Source organism: Suricata suricatta, chromosome 9 (assembly GCF_006229205.1).
Source record: "Suricata suricatta isolate VVHF042 chromosome 9, meerkat_22Aug2017_6uvM2_HiC, whole genome shotgun sequence".
Lineage (NCBI taxonomy): Eukaryota > Metazoa > Chordata > Mammalia > Carnivora > Herpestidae > Suricata > Suricata suricatta.
Genome location: NC_043708.1, coordinates 62,369,198 through 62,389,563, shown reverse-complemented (window position 1 = coordinate 62,389,563; position 20,366 = coordinate 62,369,198). Strand labels below are relative to the sequence as shown.

Here is a 20,366-nt window from a genome sequence, read left to right as displayed (position 1 = left end):
ATTTTCTTGTTTCCTGGATTGGTTCTTTGAAAACCTAGTCAACTGCTTTTTGCTTTTTTTTTTTTCCTTGGTTTGTTCAAATGAAGCAGTTGAAGTATTATGTTTTTTAAATGTACTGATTACATTTCTTGCATTGTGGAGAATCTTGATGGCCTTTGATAGCAATTGTAATCATCTACGCGTAGTTTAACTTAAAAAATTCATTTTGAATTGGTATAAATTTATAGCTATTGATCAGCAACTCAACCAAAGAGTGTATATCAGAATTATGTAGGGTTTTTCAAAATTTACTTGTCTTAAAAGAACTCCTGAATTCTGATAATTAAGAACTATCACTATTAGAAAAGGAATTATATATATTTTTATTAATCATAAAAGCTGTTATAGGAATGTTTAATCCAAAATTTTGTCTGCAAGAATTTTTTTATATCCATGTCAGTTAGTAGAAAAATTAGTAAAATCACAGAACTTTTTATGTTGTTTTCCTCCTAAAACTTGAGCTGTCAGGGCAGTTCTCTGTTAGTAAATTATCCCTTTAGAGTTTGCCACAAATTCCATGCTATAAGACATTTAGCCTTTCATTACCTTCGATTACTGTCCCTGAGTCTTGGTATAACTACAGAATTAAATAATTTGCTCTTGCAGTTTTATAGACCTTGGGGGATGTTTCCTGAGCATAAGCCAGAGAATCTACCTTTTTTTTGCTTCCTGTCTTCACCCTCCCAATTCAATCAAGTACTCAGTGCTTACTAGATAAGTTTACACTTCATTTTTTCCTCCTTTCCTGTGATCCTAAGGATTAGGGATGGAATATTGTTAGAGTCATATGGAAGTTTCGGTTGCTTACTTAAGGGCAGTACTTAAGAGTTGACTGGAATGTTTAGGACCAACAAGCTTACTTTTCTTGCAACTGTGTTCTTTTGATGGCAAAGATCTATTAAGATCTTTTTATCACTTCATTCCTGTTGCTCCTACCATAGCTAGGCATTGCTATTTTCATTAATCTACCTAAGTGTAATCTTTTTCATCACTGTATTATCTCTTTAAACAAAATACATTTATCTTTGCCTCAGTTTTCAGTTTCCTAATCAAATTTTGCAGCTGGTAGTTTGCAGGCTAGAAAGCGCCATAGTACTCTTGAGAAAGAGGACTCCACCACTATCCTATCTCAGTTTCGAAATTAGAGTGTCTTCATTTCTGCTTCCTTGCATATTGTGCTGCTGTAGTGGTGGTAGTAGTGGAAGGATTATTTAAGGAGTAAGGATCTACACTAGTAGGTGGGTTTAGGTCTTGAGCCAGATCAAACAGTCCAGTGCTTTGTTGGCAACATCATAGACATCTAGTTATATTATATTGTATATGATTTGTACACACCAGGGTTGTATATAGTCCATATCACCATTGAGATATAGTACATGTGGATTTAGAAATTGGATTTCATGAGCTCTGGAAATTTGCTAGGTGGAGCAACCTGAAATTGAAATGAAGAAGAGACTTAGTTAATTATTCAAGATAGCCAGACACTGAAGAATACATTGGGGGATCCATCCAAAGGAGACTTCTCTAGGAAGAATGGGAAATAAGGATGAGGTTGCTTTAGGTATAGAAAGCTCTCCCTGTCCTTCCTCTGCCATTCCCCCCTTTTCTGATAGGAAATGTTATGTTTTTACAAGTCAGTAATGATACTTAATGACAAATTTGAATAGGTTTATTTATCAGAGAAAACAAAAGTTTGTAGGTAAAAAGGGAACAAGGCTGGTCAGTAAAGATGCTCTGACATCTTTGAATTTCTGAAAATTTACTCATTTTCCTATATTTTAGAGATTCTCAATGGAGGGTGCATAATAGAATTATCAGATGCCTGTAGTGTCCTACTCCAGAGAAACTGACTCAGAATCTCCTCAGCAATTGAATTCTAAACCTCCTTAGGTTTTTTGAGGTGTTCACTCTCTGGTTAAGAACCCATTTCCCCCCAGTGCTGTATTGAAATTAAACTCTGAAAATCAGTATTTCATTTTGTTTTTACTATTGTGAAAATGTTTTATCAGTTACTTAAGAAAACTATTTTAACATTAAAGAGTCAGTAGATAGGTAGAAAATGGGAAAATAAGGACAAATGATGGAGTTACATTAGCTTCATTGTATAATCAATAGTTAAAGTTATATTCTTATAAATATACCTATATACAAAAACCTCGCTTGGCCATGTGCTAAAGAAGAAGTAGAGTTAGTAGACCACACCTAAACTGAATTGAGCATTGATTACTTCCAGAGCTTTTCCTTTGAGTTGGCATTGAAAAATGATCTTTTCTAATTTTCCTACCTATCCAGTTTCCTATTATTTTCCAAAGAGAACATTTTTTCTAGTCATTTTTTCTCTGTTCACTTTTAGTCTCTTTCCATTGCTCAGGTTGAAGCTTCTAGCTGGCAGAATTTGAGTCCTCTATTGATGGTCATTTAAGTTGGATGTGGCTTTTAAATATTTCTTTTCATACAAAATGTGTATTTACATTGCTTAATACTCATGCTATTTTGAAGGAAGTTAATTTTAATAGCTTTAACTTGAATATTTTTTCTTACAGCAGAAAAAGAAAACCAAGAACTTCAATCCACCAACACGTAGAAATTGGGAAAGTAATTACTTTGGAATGCCCCTCCAGGATTTGGTTACAGCTGAGAAGCCCATACCACTATTTGTTGAAAAATGTGTGGAATTTATTGAAGATACAGGTAGGATAGAAAATGTCATTTGCAAGAGATTTAATTTAAGATTTAAATTAAAATTTAATTTAAAATTTTACTTTTGCTATACCTACAGTTTATCAAATGTTCATGATTCATGAAAGCTAAGTTTTGAAACATATGTATAGTTCTCATTAGGATTGATTGTCTTGAGTGTTAATTCTAGACATAGCTATGTGATATTTGCGAAAAACTTTGTTCTTAGCCATTAATGCTTTTGTTGGACTTCTCTTTAATAAATGGGTAAGTTGAATGCTAAAATGTTAAGCTTCTCTTTTTCTGGAATTTAGAATAACTTGATGATTAAATTATGCTATTATTTAATCATAGTTATTTAAACAAATAATTTGAAAGCTTTGATAATTTTTTAAGTGTAGTACTATTTTTATTACCCATTTTACATGTGAATATTTGTTTTAAATTTCATAGCAATATTTATAAATGTACAAAAGGTTGCTGATTGGAGATGTTATCATTTATTTGTTAGCAGCACTAGCTCCATGTGATTTGTATGCTACATTTTTTAAATGTTTTTTTTTAATGTTTTATTTATTTTTGATACACAGAGAGACAGAGCATGAGAGGGGGAGGGGCAGAGAGAGGAGACACAGAACCGGAAGCAGGCTCCAGGCTCTGAGCTAGCTGTCTGCACAGAGCCTGACGCGGGGCTCAAACCCACGAATGTGAGATCTGACCTGAGCTGAAGTCGGATGATTTAGCCAACTGAGCCACCCAGGCACCCCTAAATGTTTTGTTTTTGAGAGAGAGAGAAAGAGAGAGAGAATGGAAGTGGGAGAGGGGCAGGGAGAGAGGGGGACAGAAGATCTGAAGCGGGCTCTGCACTGACAGCAGCAAGCGCAAGGCGGGGCTTGAACTCAGGAGGAACTGTGGAGATCAAGACTTGAGCTGAAGTTATGCTTAACCAACTGAGCCACCCAGACGCCCCTATATGTTGTATTTTTAAAGGAATGTGCAGATATCCTCACTATTTTAATTTTTTTTTTTTATATCCTTACTATTTTAAAACAAGCCTGTGTTGTGTTTACTTTGCCCAATGTGAAGTATTATCTGAGGGGTTGGACTAGCCTAAAGTTGAAGAATAAAGGTAGAATATTAATCACGTTTTCCATGAAACCTTAGTACTTGACTGAAGTACAAAATTGAATGGTTTGAAAACATGAACTAATTCCATCTTAGCTTTATTTGTTCTTAATAATCTTCTTTGATAAGTAAGCATCCTTTAAAGACAAAACTAGGATGTCTATCCTATCTAAAATGTCAGGCTCATTTTTACTTCAGTGTATAGTTTAGCCTTTTTAGTCTGTTAGTTCTAAAGTCTATACTAATTGGATTGCCTGTTTGATGAAAATGCTGTCTTTCTGTTTTAAAAAAAGAAGTAGAATGTGGGGCATTAACTGTTACCCAGTAGTGTTAGAGTTGAAATAGCCTGTCTCCTCCCTTCCATCAGTAAATGTTAATTTATAGAGCCCACATTTGGATATACTCTTAATCATTTATATTTTCCTTCAACAATGTGTAGCTTTAGCCAGATTTCTTGTCTATATTTCTATCCGTCTTTGGTATAATAGAAATGTAAAGGTTCTTAGAATGTTAGCTTTCTTGAGACACTTGAGTGGCCCAGTCGGTTAAGCATCCAACTTCAGCTGAGGTAATGGTCTTGCGGTTCATGAGTTTGAGCCCTGCGTCAGACTCTGTGCTGACAGCTGAGAGCCTGGAGCCTGCTTCAGATTCTGTGTCTCCCTCTCTGCCCCGCCCTGCTCACACTTTGTCTCTCTCTTTTTCTCGAAAATAAATAAACATTAAGAAAAAAATTTTTTAATGTTAGCTTTCTGCTCTGAACTTAAAGAATTCTCATTTGCTCTAGTAATGTAATTAGGCTTTATGGACATGACGAAGAAATTAGGAAATTTTTTTTTTAGTAATTAGAAAATAATAAAGTAATAATAGTATTTTCTACATTTATTTTTATAATTAAAAATTCCCACATCATGAATATCTTCATGATAATTGATTTGGTTTGAGGAAAATGAATGAGTTCTAAGTGTAAGATAAAAATGAAATTCTATCCAGATTGTTAGCATAATTTGCATTATTTCATTTAACTGACAGATATTAAGTGCTTTGTTAAGAGTATACTAAGGTGGGACTCCTGGGTGGCTCAGTCTGTTGAGTGTCCGACTCTGGGTTTCAACTCAGGTCATGATCTCACAGGTTTGTGAGCTCAGGCCGTGCGTCAGGCTCTGTGCTGATAGTGTGGAGCCTCCTTCGGATTCTCTCTCTCTCTTCATCTCTCTCTCTCCCCACTCCCTCTCTTCCTTCCCTACTTTAGCACACCTGCTCTCTCTCCCTAAATCAATAAACAAACATTAAAAAATAAAAAGAGGTATACTTAGGTACCAAGTTCAAAGAATAGTTATATAGAAGATTAAAGCCCATTTCTTTTGTGTTGGTGGTGGTGGTGGTGGTAATTATAATGTTTAATTTTACTGATTAATGATGGTCACTCTTAGCAGAAATTCTCAGTTGTTTGAATTCAGTATTAAATTCTCAATATGCACTGTGGCATAACCATCTTCTGTTGAAGGTTCAACTTGTAAATATGTATCACATACTTACTATTTAAAAGTTGAACTTTTAAAAAAATTCTTTTTAATGTTTATTTTTGAGAGAGAGAGAGAGAATGTATGTGAACGAGTGGGGGAGGGGCATATAGAGAGAGGGAGACACAGAATCAGAAGCAGGCCCCAAGCTCTGAGCTGTGAGCAGAGAGCCTGAAGGCGTGGCTTGAACCCATGAACTGTGAGGTGATGACCTGAGCCGAAGTCAGATGCTCAACCGACTGAGCCATTCAGGTGCCCCTAAAAGTTGAACTTCATTCTTTGTGGATCCTTAGGCATAGTGATATAAATGAGCAGTACTTTTCTTGTAAAAATCAACAGTCTTTAAAGAACTAAACTTTTTAAACCTTTAAGAAGCTATTATTATAGTTTGAAAATTCAACTTTATTGATATAATTTATATACAGTAACATTCACCAATTTTAATAGAACAGTGAGTTTTGATAACTCTGTAGTTGTTTAAGCACTACCACAATGAAGGTACAGAACATTTTCATCACCCCAAAAAGCATCTAGCATTTTATCATTAACTATGGTGTTAGCTGTTGGGTTTTTCATAGATGCTTTTTGTCCAGGTTCAGAAGTTCCCTTCTATTCTTGTTTCCTTATATACCAAATGAATATTGGTATCACTGGAGTTACTTGCTAAAATGTTGTTAAGGGTTTCTGCTTCCTGAGGGATATTGGTCTGATTTTCTTGCAGTGTCTTTGTCTGATTTTGGTATCAGAGTAGTAAAACTGACATCACAGACTTGAGTCTGTTTTCTAAAAAATGTGTACAAAATTGGTAATATTTCTTTCTTAAATTTGGCATAATTCGCCAGTGAATCTGTTTGGACCTGGAATTTTATTTCTGAAGAGGTTTTTAACGGTGGATTAAAATTTTTTTTAATGTTTATTTTATTTTTGAGAGAGATTACACACTTGTGCAAGTGAGGGGAGGGACAGAGAGAGAGGGAGAAAGAGAATCTCAAGCAGACCCACACTCTCGGTGCAGAGCCCAACACGGGGCTTGACTTATGGTCAGGTCATGATGAGATCATGATCTGAGCTGGAATCAAGAGTCAGACACTTAACCAACTGAGCTATCTAGGCACCCCTGGATTAAATTTTGTAAATAGATACAAGGCTGTATAGATTTTTTATTTCTTCTTGTGTAAGCATTGTTTTTGTGTGTGTGTCTTTCAAGGAGTTTGTCCATTTCATCCAAGGTGGCAGAAGATTGTTTATAAAATTCCATAACAGTATTTTAATGCCTGTAGCATCTGTAGTGATGGCGTATCTTGATTTTGTATTACTAATTTGTATCTTTTCTTCTCTCTTTAGAGGATTTATCAATATTATTGATCTTTTCAAAGAGCCAACTTTTGGGTTTATTGATTTTTTTTTCCTGTCTTTTAATTCAGTGAATTGTGCTTTTAATTCCCATTTTCTGCTTTCATTTGGCTCTTGATAAGTGTCTTGAAGTAGAAGCCTAGATTAATGATTTTGACCAATCTTCTTTACTATAATATTTAATGTTAAACATTTTCCTCTAAGCATTGTTTTAATTGCATGCCACAAATTTTGATATTTACATTTGCATTCAGTTTGGAATACTTTGTAATTTTCCTTTTGAGTTTGTTTTCTTTTTTTAATTTAACTCATTGGTTATTTTAGAAATATTTTATTACTAAATATTTTCCAGGTATTTTTCTATTACTTATTTTTAGTTTAATTTTATTGCAGTTGGAAAACAGCAGTTTGATCCCAGTGTAAGTTTACTGAGATTGCTTACAACCCAGGATGTAGTCTATGTTCAGTGGGACCTTGAGCAGAATGTTCATTAAGCTTTTGGGTGAAGGGTTCTGTAAATGCAAGTTATGAGGTCACATTCTTTGAGAATACTAACTGGTTAAGTCTTGTATATCCGTACTGATTGTTGTTGTTGTTGATGACTTTTTTTTTTTTACTTAAGGAATACTATTGAAATTTGCAATCATGATTATATAGGTCTTGTTTCAGTTCTCTCACGTTTTGCTTCATGTGTTTTGAAATTCTTTGTCTTCTTTATGAACTATTATTATAAAGCACTCTCTTTATGCCTTGTAATACTCCTTCTGAAGTCTACTTTGTATAATATTAACATAGCCTATGGTATTTTCCTTGAGTAATGTTTGTGTAGTATATCTTTTCTGTCCTTTTAGCCTATTTGTATCTTTACATTTAGTTTCTTGTAAGCAGTGTATTATTGGGTTTGACAGTTCATTTGTTTTCACTGGAGTGTTTATTAGATCATTGGTTTTAATATAATTATCAATATAATTGGTTTTAAGTATCCCATCTTGCTTTTGTTTTCTTTTTGTCCCATGTGATTATTCCTTTTTTTTCTTTGCCTGATGTCTTTTGGATTAATTAAATATTTTTAAGATTCTATTTTAACTCCAAATATGGGTTATTAGTTATATCTACCTTAGGTCTTTTTAGTGGTATACTAGTATTTGAAATATGTATCTTCAAACACAGTTCATTTTCAAATATTACACCACTATCATGTATAATTTAAGAAACTTGTAACAGTGTATTTAACCTTCTGATCCCTTGTTCTATTTGTACATTTTAATTCTATAATTTTGTCTTTTTTTATAATTCCAGTATAGTTAACGTACAGTGTTATATTAGTTTCAGGTGTACACTGTGTGACTGAACCATTCCATAAATGATCCAGTGCTTTTCATGACAAGTGCACTACTTAATCCCCATCACTTATTTCACCCATCCCCCCACCTACTTTCCCTCTGGTAACCATCAATTTGTTTTCTTTAGTGAGGAGTCTGTTGGGTGGCTCAGTTGGTTAAGTGTCCCAACCCTTGATTTCAACTCAGATCATGATCTCCCAGTTTTGTGAGTTTGAGCCCCAGCTCTGGTCCCGTGCTGAGGGTACAGAGCCTGCTTAGGATATTCTGTCTTTGCCCCTCCCCTGCTTCTGCTCGCTCTCTCTCTTAAAATAAATTAAATAAATAAGCAATCCGTTCCCTTGCTTCTGTTCTCTCTTAAAATAAATAAATAGATAAATAAACAAACAAACTTAGAGAGTATCTGTTTCTTGGTTTATCTCCTTTTTTCCTTTACTCATTTTTTTGTTTCTTAAATTCTACCTGTGAATGAAATCATATGGAATTTGTCTTCTGCTGATTTATTTTGCCTAGGATTTTACTCTCTAGCTCCATCTGTGTGATGCAAATGGCAAGATTTCATTATGACGTAGTAATATTCTGTTGTGTCTATATATCACTTACCCATTTATCATCTGTCACTGGACACTTAACACTGCTTCCATAATTTGGCTAGTGTAGATAATGCTGTACTAAACGTAGGAGTGCAGGGATCCCTTTGAATTCGTGTTTTTGTATTTTTTGGTTTAAGTACTCAGGAGTGCAATTGCTAGATTATAGGGTAGTTATATTTTTAACTTTTTGAGGAGCCTGTTTTCCTGATCGGCTGGATCAGTTTACATTCCCACCGACAGTGCACAAGGGTTCCTTTTTCTCTATATTCTCACCAACACTTGTTGTTTTCTTGCATTACTGATTTTTGCCATTCTCACAGGCGTGAAGTGATAATAACCTCATTATAGTTTTGATTTGCATTTCCCTGATGATAAGTGATGATGAACATCTTGTCATATGTCTTTGGTCATCTGTATGTCTTCTTTGGAGAAATGTCTGTTCATTTCTTCCCATTTCTTAAATGGATTATTTGGTATTTTGAGGTGTTGAGTTATAGAAGTTCTTCATATATTTTAGATACTAACCCTCTATTGGATATGTCATTTGCAAATAACTGCTCCCATTCTGTAGGTTGCCTTTTAGTTTTGTTGTTTCCTTTGCTGTCTAGAAGCTTTTTATTTTGATGAAGTCCCAATTTTTGCTTTTATTTTTCTTGCCTCAGGAGACCTATCTAGAAAAATATTGCTACAGCTAATGTCAGAAATGTTACTATTGCCTGTGGTCTCTTCTAGAAATTTTATGGTTCAGGTCTCACATTTAGATCTTTAATCCATTTCAAGTTTATTTTTGTGCATGGTATGAGAAAATGGTCCAGTTTCATTCTTTGGTATGTAGCTGGTCAGTTTCCCCAGCTCCATTGGTTGAAGAGACTTTTTCCTCTTGGATATTCTTTCCTGCTTTGTTGAAGATTAATTGACCATATGACTGTGGGTTTATTTCTGGATTTTCTATTCTGTTCCATTGTTCTGTAATTCTACAGTATGTTTTAAACATCACAGTACATATTTATAATTTTTGCTTTGAAGAGATAATTACTGTTATTTTTGAAAGATATTTTCTTTTAAAAGAAAGAAAAGATTTACAGTATAAACCTTTTTTATATAACAGCTTTACTAAAATATAATTCACATATTCTGTAGTTCACCCATTTAAAAGGTACAATCCAAGGACACCTGGTTGGCTTAGTTGGTTAAGCATCTGACTTGGGCTCAAGTCATGATCTCATGGTTCATGAGTTCCAGCCCCACATTGGGCTGTGCTGAGAGCTCAGAACCTGGGGCCTGCTTCAGATTCTGTGTCCCCCTCTCTCCTTGCCCCTCCCCTACTCGCAGGAGAGCATGCACACACACTCTCAAAAATAAATATTTTAAAAAATTAATTTAAAAAAGTGGTCTCTGATGTTTCAGTCCAGCCATTAACCATTTTAAATAAATAAATAAAATGTACAATCCAGTGGTGTTTTAGTACACAGAATTGTGCAGCTATCAGTGCAGCCTATTTTAGAGCATTGTCACTACCCTAAAAAGGAGCCCCATACCGATTAAGCTATCACTTCCTATTGCCCATACCCATCCACCATTAACTGTCTGTCTCTTATTTTAAGTGTACTGGTCTTTTTGTGACTGGCTTCTTTAATATAATGTTTTCAAGGCTCATCCATATTCTAGCATCTAGTAATACTTAAATTTTATTTCTAAGTAATTTTCCACTGGCAAACATTTGGCTAGTTTATTCCTTCTGAATGTTACTGGTGTGAATATTCCTGCATAAGTTTTTGTGGCATGTTTTTCACTTGAGTTAAGTACCTATAGGTGGATTTGCTAGATAATATGGTAAGTCTATGTTTACTTTTTAAGAAGTAGCAGACTGTTGTTCAAAGTAACTATATCATTTCACATTTCTACCAGCAATATAGGAGTTCCAATTTCTCCATATCTTTGCTAATACTTATTTTTCTCTTTTTTTTATTATAAGCACCCTAGTAAATATGAAGTGATGTCTCATATGGTTTCCATTTGCATATCTTCTTTGGAGAAATATCTATTTAGATCTTTTGCCCATTCTTAAATAGAATCGTTTATCTTCCTATTAAGTTTAAGGGCTCTTTATATATTCTGATACAAGTTGCATTGAAGTATGAGTTGCAAAAAATATTTTCCCAAAAAAACATTCCTTGATGGTATCTTGTGAAGCCCAAAAGTCAGAAATTTTGTGAAGCCCAGTTTTTAAAAAATAATATTTGTTTAAGGTGCCTGCAGTGACTCTGTCGGTTGAGCGTCCAACTTCAGCTCAGGCTATGATCTCATGGTTTGTGAGTTTGAGCCCTCATCAGCCTCTCTGCTCTCAGCGTATAGCCTGCCTCGGATCCTTTATCCATCTCTCTCTATCCCTCCCCTGCTTAAACTCCTCTCTTCTCTCTCAAAATAAATAAATACATTTAAAAAAAATAAAAACAAAATGTTTGTATATTTTTGAGAGAACTCGGGCAGGGGAGGGATAGAGAGAAAGGCCATAAGATCCAAGGCCGGCTATCCGCTGACCTCAGTGAGCCCTAGGAGGGGCTTGAACTCAAACCACAAGATCATGGCCTGAGCTGAAATTGGATGTTCGACCCACTGAGCCGCCCAGGTGCCCCATGATGTGAAACCCAGTTTTCAAGATTTTGTCACTGTTAATGGTATCATGCCTAAGAAGGTTTTGCTCAGTTCAAGATCACAAAGATTTTTATTTCTGTATATTCTGAGAATTTTTTGTTGCTATTGCTCTTAACATTGAGGTTTGTGATCCATTTTGAATTTACTATTGTCTGGTAAAAGGAAAGGTTCTGGTTTGATTCTTTGGCACTTAGATCTCTATTATCCAAGCACCATTTATTGAATTTCCTTGGCATTCATTTTGAAAATCAGTTGACCATAAACGTGAGTATTTCTGGGCTTCTCCTTACAGTTCATTGATCTATATAGTTATCCATATATGCTGGTACCTCTCTGTTTTCATTGCTGTCGCTCTGTAGTAAGTATTGAAATCAAGAAATATTGAGTCCTCCCATTTTGTTCTTCTAGGTATATAGTTATAGGCTAATGGATTTTTTTTTCTTTTCATTCAGCTTTTTAAAGACTGTTCATTGTCTTTTTCATGATATTTATCTAACCAGTTGACTGTTACTCTTTTCTTTGTTCATCTGTGTGTGATGTGTTCTCCTTTCTCCTTCAACTCACAGATGCTTTTAGGTTATTTTCTTTTTCTTTTTAACATTTTTATTTAAAATGTTCCTTAATGTGTGCTTTAAAAAAAATACTTCTACTTGAGGTTTCTGGACCTTCTTGGATCTTAGTTTGTAATTTTCAAATTTGTAAAATTTTAGGTCAATATTTATTCAAATATGTTTTTTTGTTCTCTTATTCCCCCTACTTCTGCTCTAGACTCTCAACTACATGTACCTTAAACATCTTAGTCCCACAGCTCACTAAGGCTGTTTTTTTAAGCCTTTTTTTCTTTCTGTGTTTCATTTAGACTGTATATCTATTGCTATGTCTTCTAGTCCTTTGAGTTTTTTTCCTATGTAGTCAAATCTGGAAATTTGTATAAGTCTGTTTTTACTGTGTGTCATTTTTCTACCCATCATATTGGTTGTCTTTTTTACATCTTTTAGTGTACTTAAAAAAATTTGGGGGGGCACCTGAGTGGCTCAGTTGGTGGGCATACAACTTCAGCTCAGGTTATGATCTCGCAGTTCATGGATTCGATCCCTCTGTCAGGCTCTATGCTGACAGCTCAGAGCCTGGAGCCTGTTTCAAATTCTGCATCCTCTCTCTCTCTCTGCCCCTTCCCTGCTCGCTCGCTCGCGCTCGCTCGCTCTCTCTCTCTCTCTCTCTCTCTCTCTCTCTCTCTCTCACACACACACACACACACACACACACACACACACACACACACTCTCACTCTCTGTTTGTCTGTCTCTCTCTCTCTTTCAAAAATAAACAAACATTAAAAAAACTTTTTAGGGCCGTCTGGGTGGCTCAATTAGTTAAGCTTCCAACTTCAGCTTGGGTCATGATCTCCCAGTTTGTGAGTTCCAGCCCTGTGTCACGCTCTGTGCTGACAGCTCAGAGCCTGGAGCCTGCTTCAGGTTCTCTGTTTCCTTTCTCACCCTCTCCCGCTAGCACACTCTCTTTCTCTTTCTCTCTCAAATAAACATTAAAAGTAGTGTTGTTGTTGTTGTTTTTTTAATATATAATAGTTTTTTTAAGATCTGTTTTACTACTGCCATATTGCATTTCTGGATCTATTTTTGTTTCTCTTGATTTTTCTCGATTATGAGTAACTATTCTTATTTGGTTGTTTTGATTTGATGTCAGATACTTTGAATTTTACATTATTGGGTGGTGAGTTTTCTAAGTGTTCTTTTTAAAGAGTGTTTAATTTGTTTTGTCATGTGTTAAGTATTTGTGAATCAGTTTGATAATTTCTAGACTCATATGTGAGTTTGTTTTGGTGGATCCAGAGCAGCTTTTATTCTATTGTTTATTTAGATCTACAATAAGGTGAGAACTTGACCCAATGCTTTGAATATTAAAGGTCTTTTGAGAATAGAACTTCTGCCCCAGCCCCAGTGAATTTCCTTTCCTACATTTGGAGTATTTAGCCAAAGATTCCAGGACATTTCTGAGAGTCTTTCTCTCTATATCTCACCTTCTTTTTTGGTACTGTACCCTTTAAATTTTAGCCTTTTCATCCTTTTTGATCTCCTGTCTTTCATCTTTTCAACTCTGATAGACTATTGTGCTCTGTTGTGAGTCTGCCTTTCTGTATATTATCTGAAAGCTTTTTCCAGGCACTAAAATGGGTTATTCAGACAGTTTAATTTATTTGCTGTTTTCCCATAGATCACTGTTTAGAAATGCCTGTGGCTCAATATCTGAAAATTTGTTTTATGTAAAGTTTCCAGTTTTTAGTTCTTTACTACATTAGAGCAGTTTGCATAGGAGTTAAGTCCTTTATGGTGGAATTAGATGTTTCTTTAGCAGTTTTTATAATAGTTCTATATAATAAGTTGTGTTAAGGTCTAGTTGGGAAATAACCCTTGAAGTGTGAGTGTAAGTTTAAAATAGACAAAAGTAATGTGGAGGAGTGAGATTTAAAAAAAGGTAGTGATAGACTTCTCTCAGGAATTAGTCTGATAAACCTGATAATGAAATTGAAAGTAAACTCAAAAATGCCCCTTATATTGCTGGTAGGGCAACTGCAGGTATACCATTACAGAAATTGTAGGATGAAAAGTAGAAATGACATTTTGATAATGGATTCATATTACATATATGTTAAATCTCCAGGTGCCTCTGGGTAATTCATATAAAATCCCCAAGACTCTATTAACTGTGTGGCTATGGATCTTTGGAAGATGGTTTAATCCTAAGATTTTGTTAATTGTCATTATGTTGATACTAATGTAAGTTATATATAAGCTATGGAATTCAAGGTGAACATAAAGAGTAAGAAGAAAAGTTCAGTGCAAATAGGCTATACAAAAGAGTAGAGCTCTAAAACACAAGAGAGAAGAAAACTTTTAATAAAGCATTATTATTAGCATTGAATATAAAGTTGGGCAACTTATAATGATAACTTTTTAAAACATTTTTATTGCGGTAAAATTCATATGACACAAAATTAACCATGTAAAAATATACAGTTCAGTGACATGTAGTACATGTACAATGTTGTGCAACCACCACCATATCTATTTCCAAAGACTTTTATCACCCTAAAGGAAACTGTATGCATTGAGTAGTTATTCCTTTCCCTATTCTTAACCTGGGCCCAGGCTGGAATCTACTTACCTGCATTCTGTCTCTATGGATTGACTTATTCTGAGTATTTCATATAAGTGGGATCATACAATATGTGACTTTCTGTCTTCTGTCACTTTGCATAGTGTTCATTTATGTCATAGCATTTCTCATTGTATGGATATACTACATTTTCTTTATTCATCGATCAGTTGGTAGACATTTAGTTTGTTCCACCAGTTGGCATTTGTAAACACTGCTTCTGTAAATATTCACATACAAGCACTCGTTTGATTACCTATTTTCAGTTATTTTGGGTACATACCAAGGAGTGAAATGTTGAGTCCTGTGGTAATTCTAGGTTTATCATTTTGCAGAACTGTCAAATTATTTTCTACAGTGGATTCACCATTTTACATTTCCAAAAGTAGTGCACAGGAGTTCAAATTTGTCCACATCCTTGGCAAATTGGAAAGACAAAATAAGATTATCAGCAGGAGGAGGTGTGCTGACAACAGAGCAGGAATTTGAAAAACTGTAAAATAAAGGGGAAAATTCGCAAAGTCTCTAATAGGAGTGCCTCAGTAGATTCTGAAGATAGCATACTTTTAAAACCAGAGGAAGTTTTCATTAAAATACCATTTTAAAGGAAGGGATGAAAAAGAAAAACAAAAAGGAGGAAATGCTTAGAAATGTGCTGAGACTCAGGAAAACATGGCAGACTTAACTTTAGTTGTGCTTTTGGTTAGCCAGTGAGATTCTCTTAATATTGGTCTAAAAATTGTGTTTTATTCCACACACCAGTGATGGGTGAAGTAATTGAGGTAAGGTGGATGGGATGAGTTTTTGTTTTGTTGCTAAGGTAAATCAACTTTATTAAATAAAAGCCTTTTTATTTAAACTTCAGCATTCCTACTTGCTGTTTGGAAGAACTCCCAGTTATTATCACTTGAACACTTTTTCATAAAATTGTTACCCTATGTCTTCTGTCCTCCTTTGCCCTGCCTATTTTTCTCAGTCCATTTTTAAGTTCATTTGCTTCCATACTTCCTCAGCCCCCACCATGTTACTCACTTGTCAAAGCCTCAACTTTGTTTAAACTAACCCCCTGCCTACTCTGTCTTGGACCAGCAAATGGATTACTGGTGTGGATAAACATAAACCATGTGTTTCACTTTAAATATATAAATGCACATCTGAAGAAATCCTACAGTTCCTTAGTTTTTCTAAAGTATTATTTCTGTTTTAAATAACCATTTTGTCTTCATATTTTCCCTGTTATTTTAAAACATATTTAAATCTTCACAAATGTCGCAAGGTTAGTATGGGTAAGCATTTGTATACCTTTCACCTAGATTCACCAGTTACTTACTTTTGTCACATTTCTTTTTTTTTTTTTTTTTTTTTGTCAAAATATTTCAGTAAATTTAGAGATGATCACATTTCACTCTTAATAAGTGTGTATCTCGCAAGAATTAGGACATTTCCCCCATATAACCACAAGATAAGTATCACTTTCAGGAAGTTTAACATTGATAAAATTTCCTCTGTTGTCCCATATATTAATGGGATAAATATATTGTACTGTATATATAGGTTAGAGATTGTATATATATAGTAGGGTATTACCTCCTAAGAGCTTTATTCTCTCAGTTCTTATCAAGTCAGGAAGTTTCCTAGATTTGTGTGTGTGTTTTCATGACACATTTTTTGAAGATATTAATCCTATTTATATAGATTGTTCCTAAATTTTGTTTAATGCCTGGTCAGATTTAATTTAAAACACTTTTCGTCTACGTAGGACTGACATCCTTCTTAACACATCACACTAGGAGACCCATGATGTCGTTTCCTAAAAGACTTTATGTTGCTTTTGAAATTCTAGGCTTTCGGGGCACCTGGGTGGCTCATTTGGTTAAGGGTCTGACTCAATTTTTTGCGTAGGTCATGATCTCATGGTCGGGGAGATGGAGATGGAGCTCTGTGTTGGTCTCTGCGCTGAAAGCATAGAGCCTGCTTGGGAGTCTGTCTCTGCTCCTTCCCGATTTACAAGCATGCTCTCAAAAATAAATAAACTTTTCAAAAGATAAAAGTCTAGGCTTTTGTTAATCTTAACAGTGTCAAAGAAATGATAAAGTTGATATCATTGACATCTGAATTTAATGATTCAAGTGTGACCTGTTTATTTTTTATCTAATAAGGAGGAATTATGTTAGTCCCTTAAAGAACTTTAGTTTTAGTATGTTGTATCTAGCAGAAACTCCTTGAGTCTCCAAACATTCAATATTGACAATTATCCTTGAAGTTTTCTGGCATATTAATATTACTTTTTATGGTTTATGGCTCTGAAATGTATTTTTCTCTGTTAGCTGTAACATTATCTTCTTGAAGTAGCTAGTCAGGGTCTTAAGTAATGCTTTGTTGTCGTCGTTTGTTTTTACACTATAGCTATTAGACAGTAATCGTCATGAGAGTAGGGGACCCCTAGCTTTTTAAACCCATGGCGGTAGCACAGATAATTAAGTCCTTTAAGTTTGAACGTTTTTTTTTTCACAATAACTATTTGTCCTTGTGACATCAGTTATACATGAATAATATTTCAGTCTTCATTTTCTAAACTACAATTAACATTTGTTGTTTTCCCATACAAAGAATGCCTGATAAGTGCAAAAAATAAGAAAATGGAGGCATTTGTGCTGCCATGAGATTTCATAATTTAAATGTGTATCAACTGAATAATTTGGATTATGCTGAACCCCCCACTAATTATAATATCCTAAAAACAGGAGTTTTGCATTGTAATAATAGTATGATAAAAATTATACACAATGTGCAAGGTGTTTTCTGTTTTTTCTGTGGAGACTATTCTTAGGTGAAAGCTATTTCAAATGCTTTATGTGTGTAGTAAATTTTTAATATTCTATAAAATAACTTGTTCATTTAATTTTCATACCTCTGTGAGTTGTGTGTACAGTTACTGTATCTGTTTTACAGAGTTGGAAACAGCCTCAGAGAAATTAATTAATGCATATGAGGTCACACAGTTGGATTCTAGCTCCACTTAAAATTACTACCTACAAGTGACTTTTGTTAATCAGAGTTGTTTTTCTCTTGTTGTTACGGAAAGGAATTATGTCTTTCATTATAGCAAGAAAAAAAGTGCAGATAAGTCCATATGAAATAGACTGAAAAATCACTTGTGATTTCATAATCATAAGTTTTTCTTTTCTACATATTTTTACAGTGTATATAATACACATTTAAGCATACATAGCTTTTTCAAAAGAGGATAATTAAACATGGCTTTGTAATTTTTTTAATGTTTATTTTTGAGAGAGAGAGAAAGTGCACGCATGTGCATGAGTGGGAGAGGGGCAGAGAGAGAGGGAGACATAGAATCTGAAGCAGGCTCCAGGCTTCGAGCTGTCAGCACAGAGCCCAATGTGGGGCTTGAACCCATGAGCTGTGAGATCATGACCTGAGCTGAAGTTGGACACTTAACCAACTGAGCCACCCAGGCGCCCCTGAAATGTTTTTAGCATATGAGCAACATCAGTCCATGCAGTAAGATAAGTTGTCTTTGAAATTATGTTTTATGACCTGTCATATTCTAACATCTTGATAATCATAGTTTATTCACTTATCCTGTATTTCTGAACATAAGTCTCCAAACATTCAATATTGGCAGTTATCCTTTAATATATATGTGTTTATATGCTTGTATTTGTTTTTTCAGAAAAATGTTAAAACACAAACTTTCTGTGCCCAACCCCAAATGGTAGAAAGTATGTCACATAAAATAAATGGGGAGACATATATTGAATGTGACAAACTAATCACTCTAACTTGTTAAATGTGTGACCTTGAGAAAGTCATTTCACTCTTCAAAGTTTGTTTCCTTTAACATTAAGGTCTCACGTCAGTTATGTTGAACATGGAATGAAAATGATGAACTTAAAAATTTTTTTTAATTTAAATAATCTCTATGCCGAGCATGGGGTTCAAACTCATGGCCCTGAGATCAAGAGTCGCATGCTCTACCTACTGAGCCAGCCCGGCATCCCTACTTCATGAACCTTTAATCATTATAATAAGGAAAGTAACAAAATGAAGTATTTGAAAGCTTTTGGTTTTTCTCAGATATTAAAGATTTAATGACTGGGAAATATAGTGACATGTTTTAATTCAGTAAATTGAAGTTACAATATTATACATATCTCTCCATCCTCAGTGGAATTTAAAATACTATTTTTGATTAAGAAAATACTGCAGAAAAAAAAAAAAGAGCTACTGCCTTTAGCCTTATTATTCCTGTAGTAGCCCATACCTAAAATGTTACTTACCATTGCTAGAAGATTCTTACTCCATTGGTGTTACTTCTCCTTATAAGCTTGATGCATAGATCTTTTTTAACAGCAATTTTAGGTTTACAACAGAGATTTCCCATATATTCCCTGTTCACATGTATGATCCCTATCCCCACCCCACATTACCAGCTTTACTCACTAGAATAGCACATATTTTTTTGCCAGGGATAAACCTACATTAACACATCAAAATCACCTAATGTCCATAGTGTACATTTCTTGATTTTGCATATCCTATGGGTTTGAACAAATGTGTAATGAAATATATCCATCATTATAATAACATACAGAGTAATTTCACTGATTTAAAAATTCTCTATGTCTGCTTCTTCATCTCTCTCCCACTATCCCTAACTGTACCCTAGGCAACAACTGATCTTTTTATTGCCGTCCATCATTTTGCCGTTACACAGTATCATATAGTTGGAATCATGCAATACGTACGCTTTCCAGATTGGCCTATTTCACTTAATAATATGCATTTTAGGATTCTTCCATGTCATTTCATGGCTTGATAACATTTCTTTTGGTACTTAATAATGTTCCATGTCTGGATGTGCTAGTTTGTTTATCCATACACCTACTGAAGTACATCTGAGTTGCTTCCAACTTCCAGCAATGATGAATAAAAATGCTGTGAACATTGTCTGCAAATGTTTGTGTAGACCTTAATTTTAACTCCTTTGGGTAAATAACAAGGAATGTGATTGCTAGATGGTATGTTGTGTTTAGATTTGTAAGAAACTGCCAAACTCCTCCAAAATGCCTGCCATTTTCCATTCTCACCAGCAATGAATAAGACTTTGTTTTGTTATACATCCTTGCCAGCAGTTGGAGCTGTCAGTGGTGTTACTCTAAATAAGTATATAACGGTATCTCGTTTTAATTTGGAGTTTTCTAGTAATGTACTATGTGCAACTTATCTTCATACTCTTGTTTGCCATCAGTGTATTTATCTTGATGGTGCCTATTAAGGTTTGTTTTGCATAATGGAGTTGTTATTACGAAGTTTGGCGAGTTCTCTGTATATTTAGGATAATACTCCTTAATCGGAGGTGTCTTTTGTAAGTATTTTTTTTTCCAGTTTGTGGCTTGTCTTCTTATTCTCAAGATATACCGTCTTTCACAGGACAGAAATTGAAGTCCAGTTTATCAATATTTTCCTCATGGATTGTATTTAAAAAGGCATCACCATACCCAGGATCATCTAGGTTTTCTCCTGCTATTTTCTAGACATTTTCAGTTCTGTGTTTTACATTTAAATCACGTAATTTTTTACATTTGTAATCCGTTTTGAATTCATTTTTGTCAAGGGTGTAAGGTCTATATCTAGATGCCTTTTTTAATCAGGTAGTATCAGTCCTCCAACTTTGTTCTTCTTCTCTTTGAATATTGTGTTTGCTTTAAGTTTTGACTTAATCTTCATATAGAATTTAGAATCAATTCATTGATGTTTATAAAAGTTGCTGAGAATTTGGGATTGCATTGAATCTGTAGGTCAAGTTGGGAAGAATTGACATGTTGACTGTATTGTTCTTCCTGTCTGTGAACATAGGATATCTC

At 34.5% G+C, this 20,366-nt stretch overlaps 1 protein-coding gene across 4 annotated transcripts in view; it reads left to right on the top strand.

Moving 5' to 3' along the window:
- The window catches only part of ARHGAP5 (Rho GTPase activating protein 5), a 79,786-nt gene that overhangs the window by 38,215 nt on the left and 21,205 nt on the right, over positions 1-20,366 (top strand). For 3 of the 4 annotated variants that reach the window (XR_003913184.1, XM_029951541.1, XM_029951540.1), the window contains exon 3: positions 2,583-2,730. Coding sequence is in view for 3 of the 4 variants with exons in the window: in XM_029951541.1 (XP_029807401.1) it covers positions 2,583-2,730 (148 nt within the window). In the remaining variant the exon portion in view is untranslated. The remainder of the gene's footprint in view (positions 1-2,582; positions 2,731-20,366) is intronic. The other variant, XM_029951542.1, reaches the window with a different exon arrangement.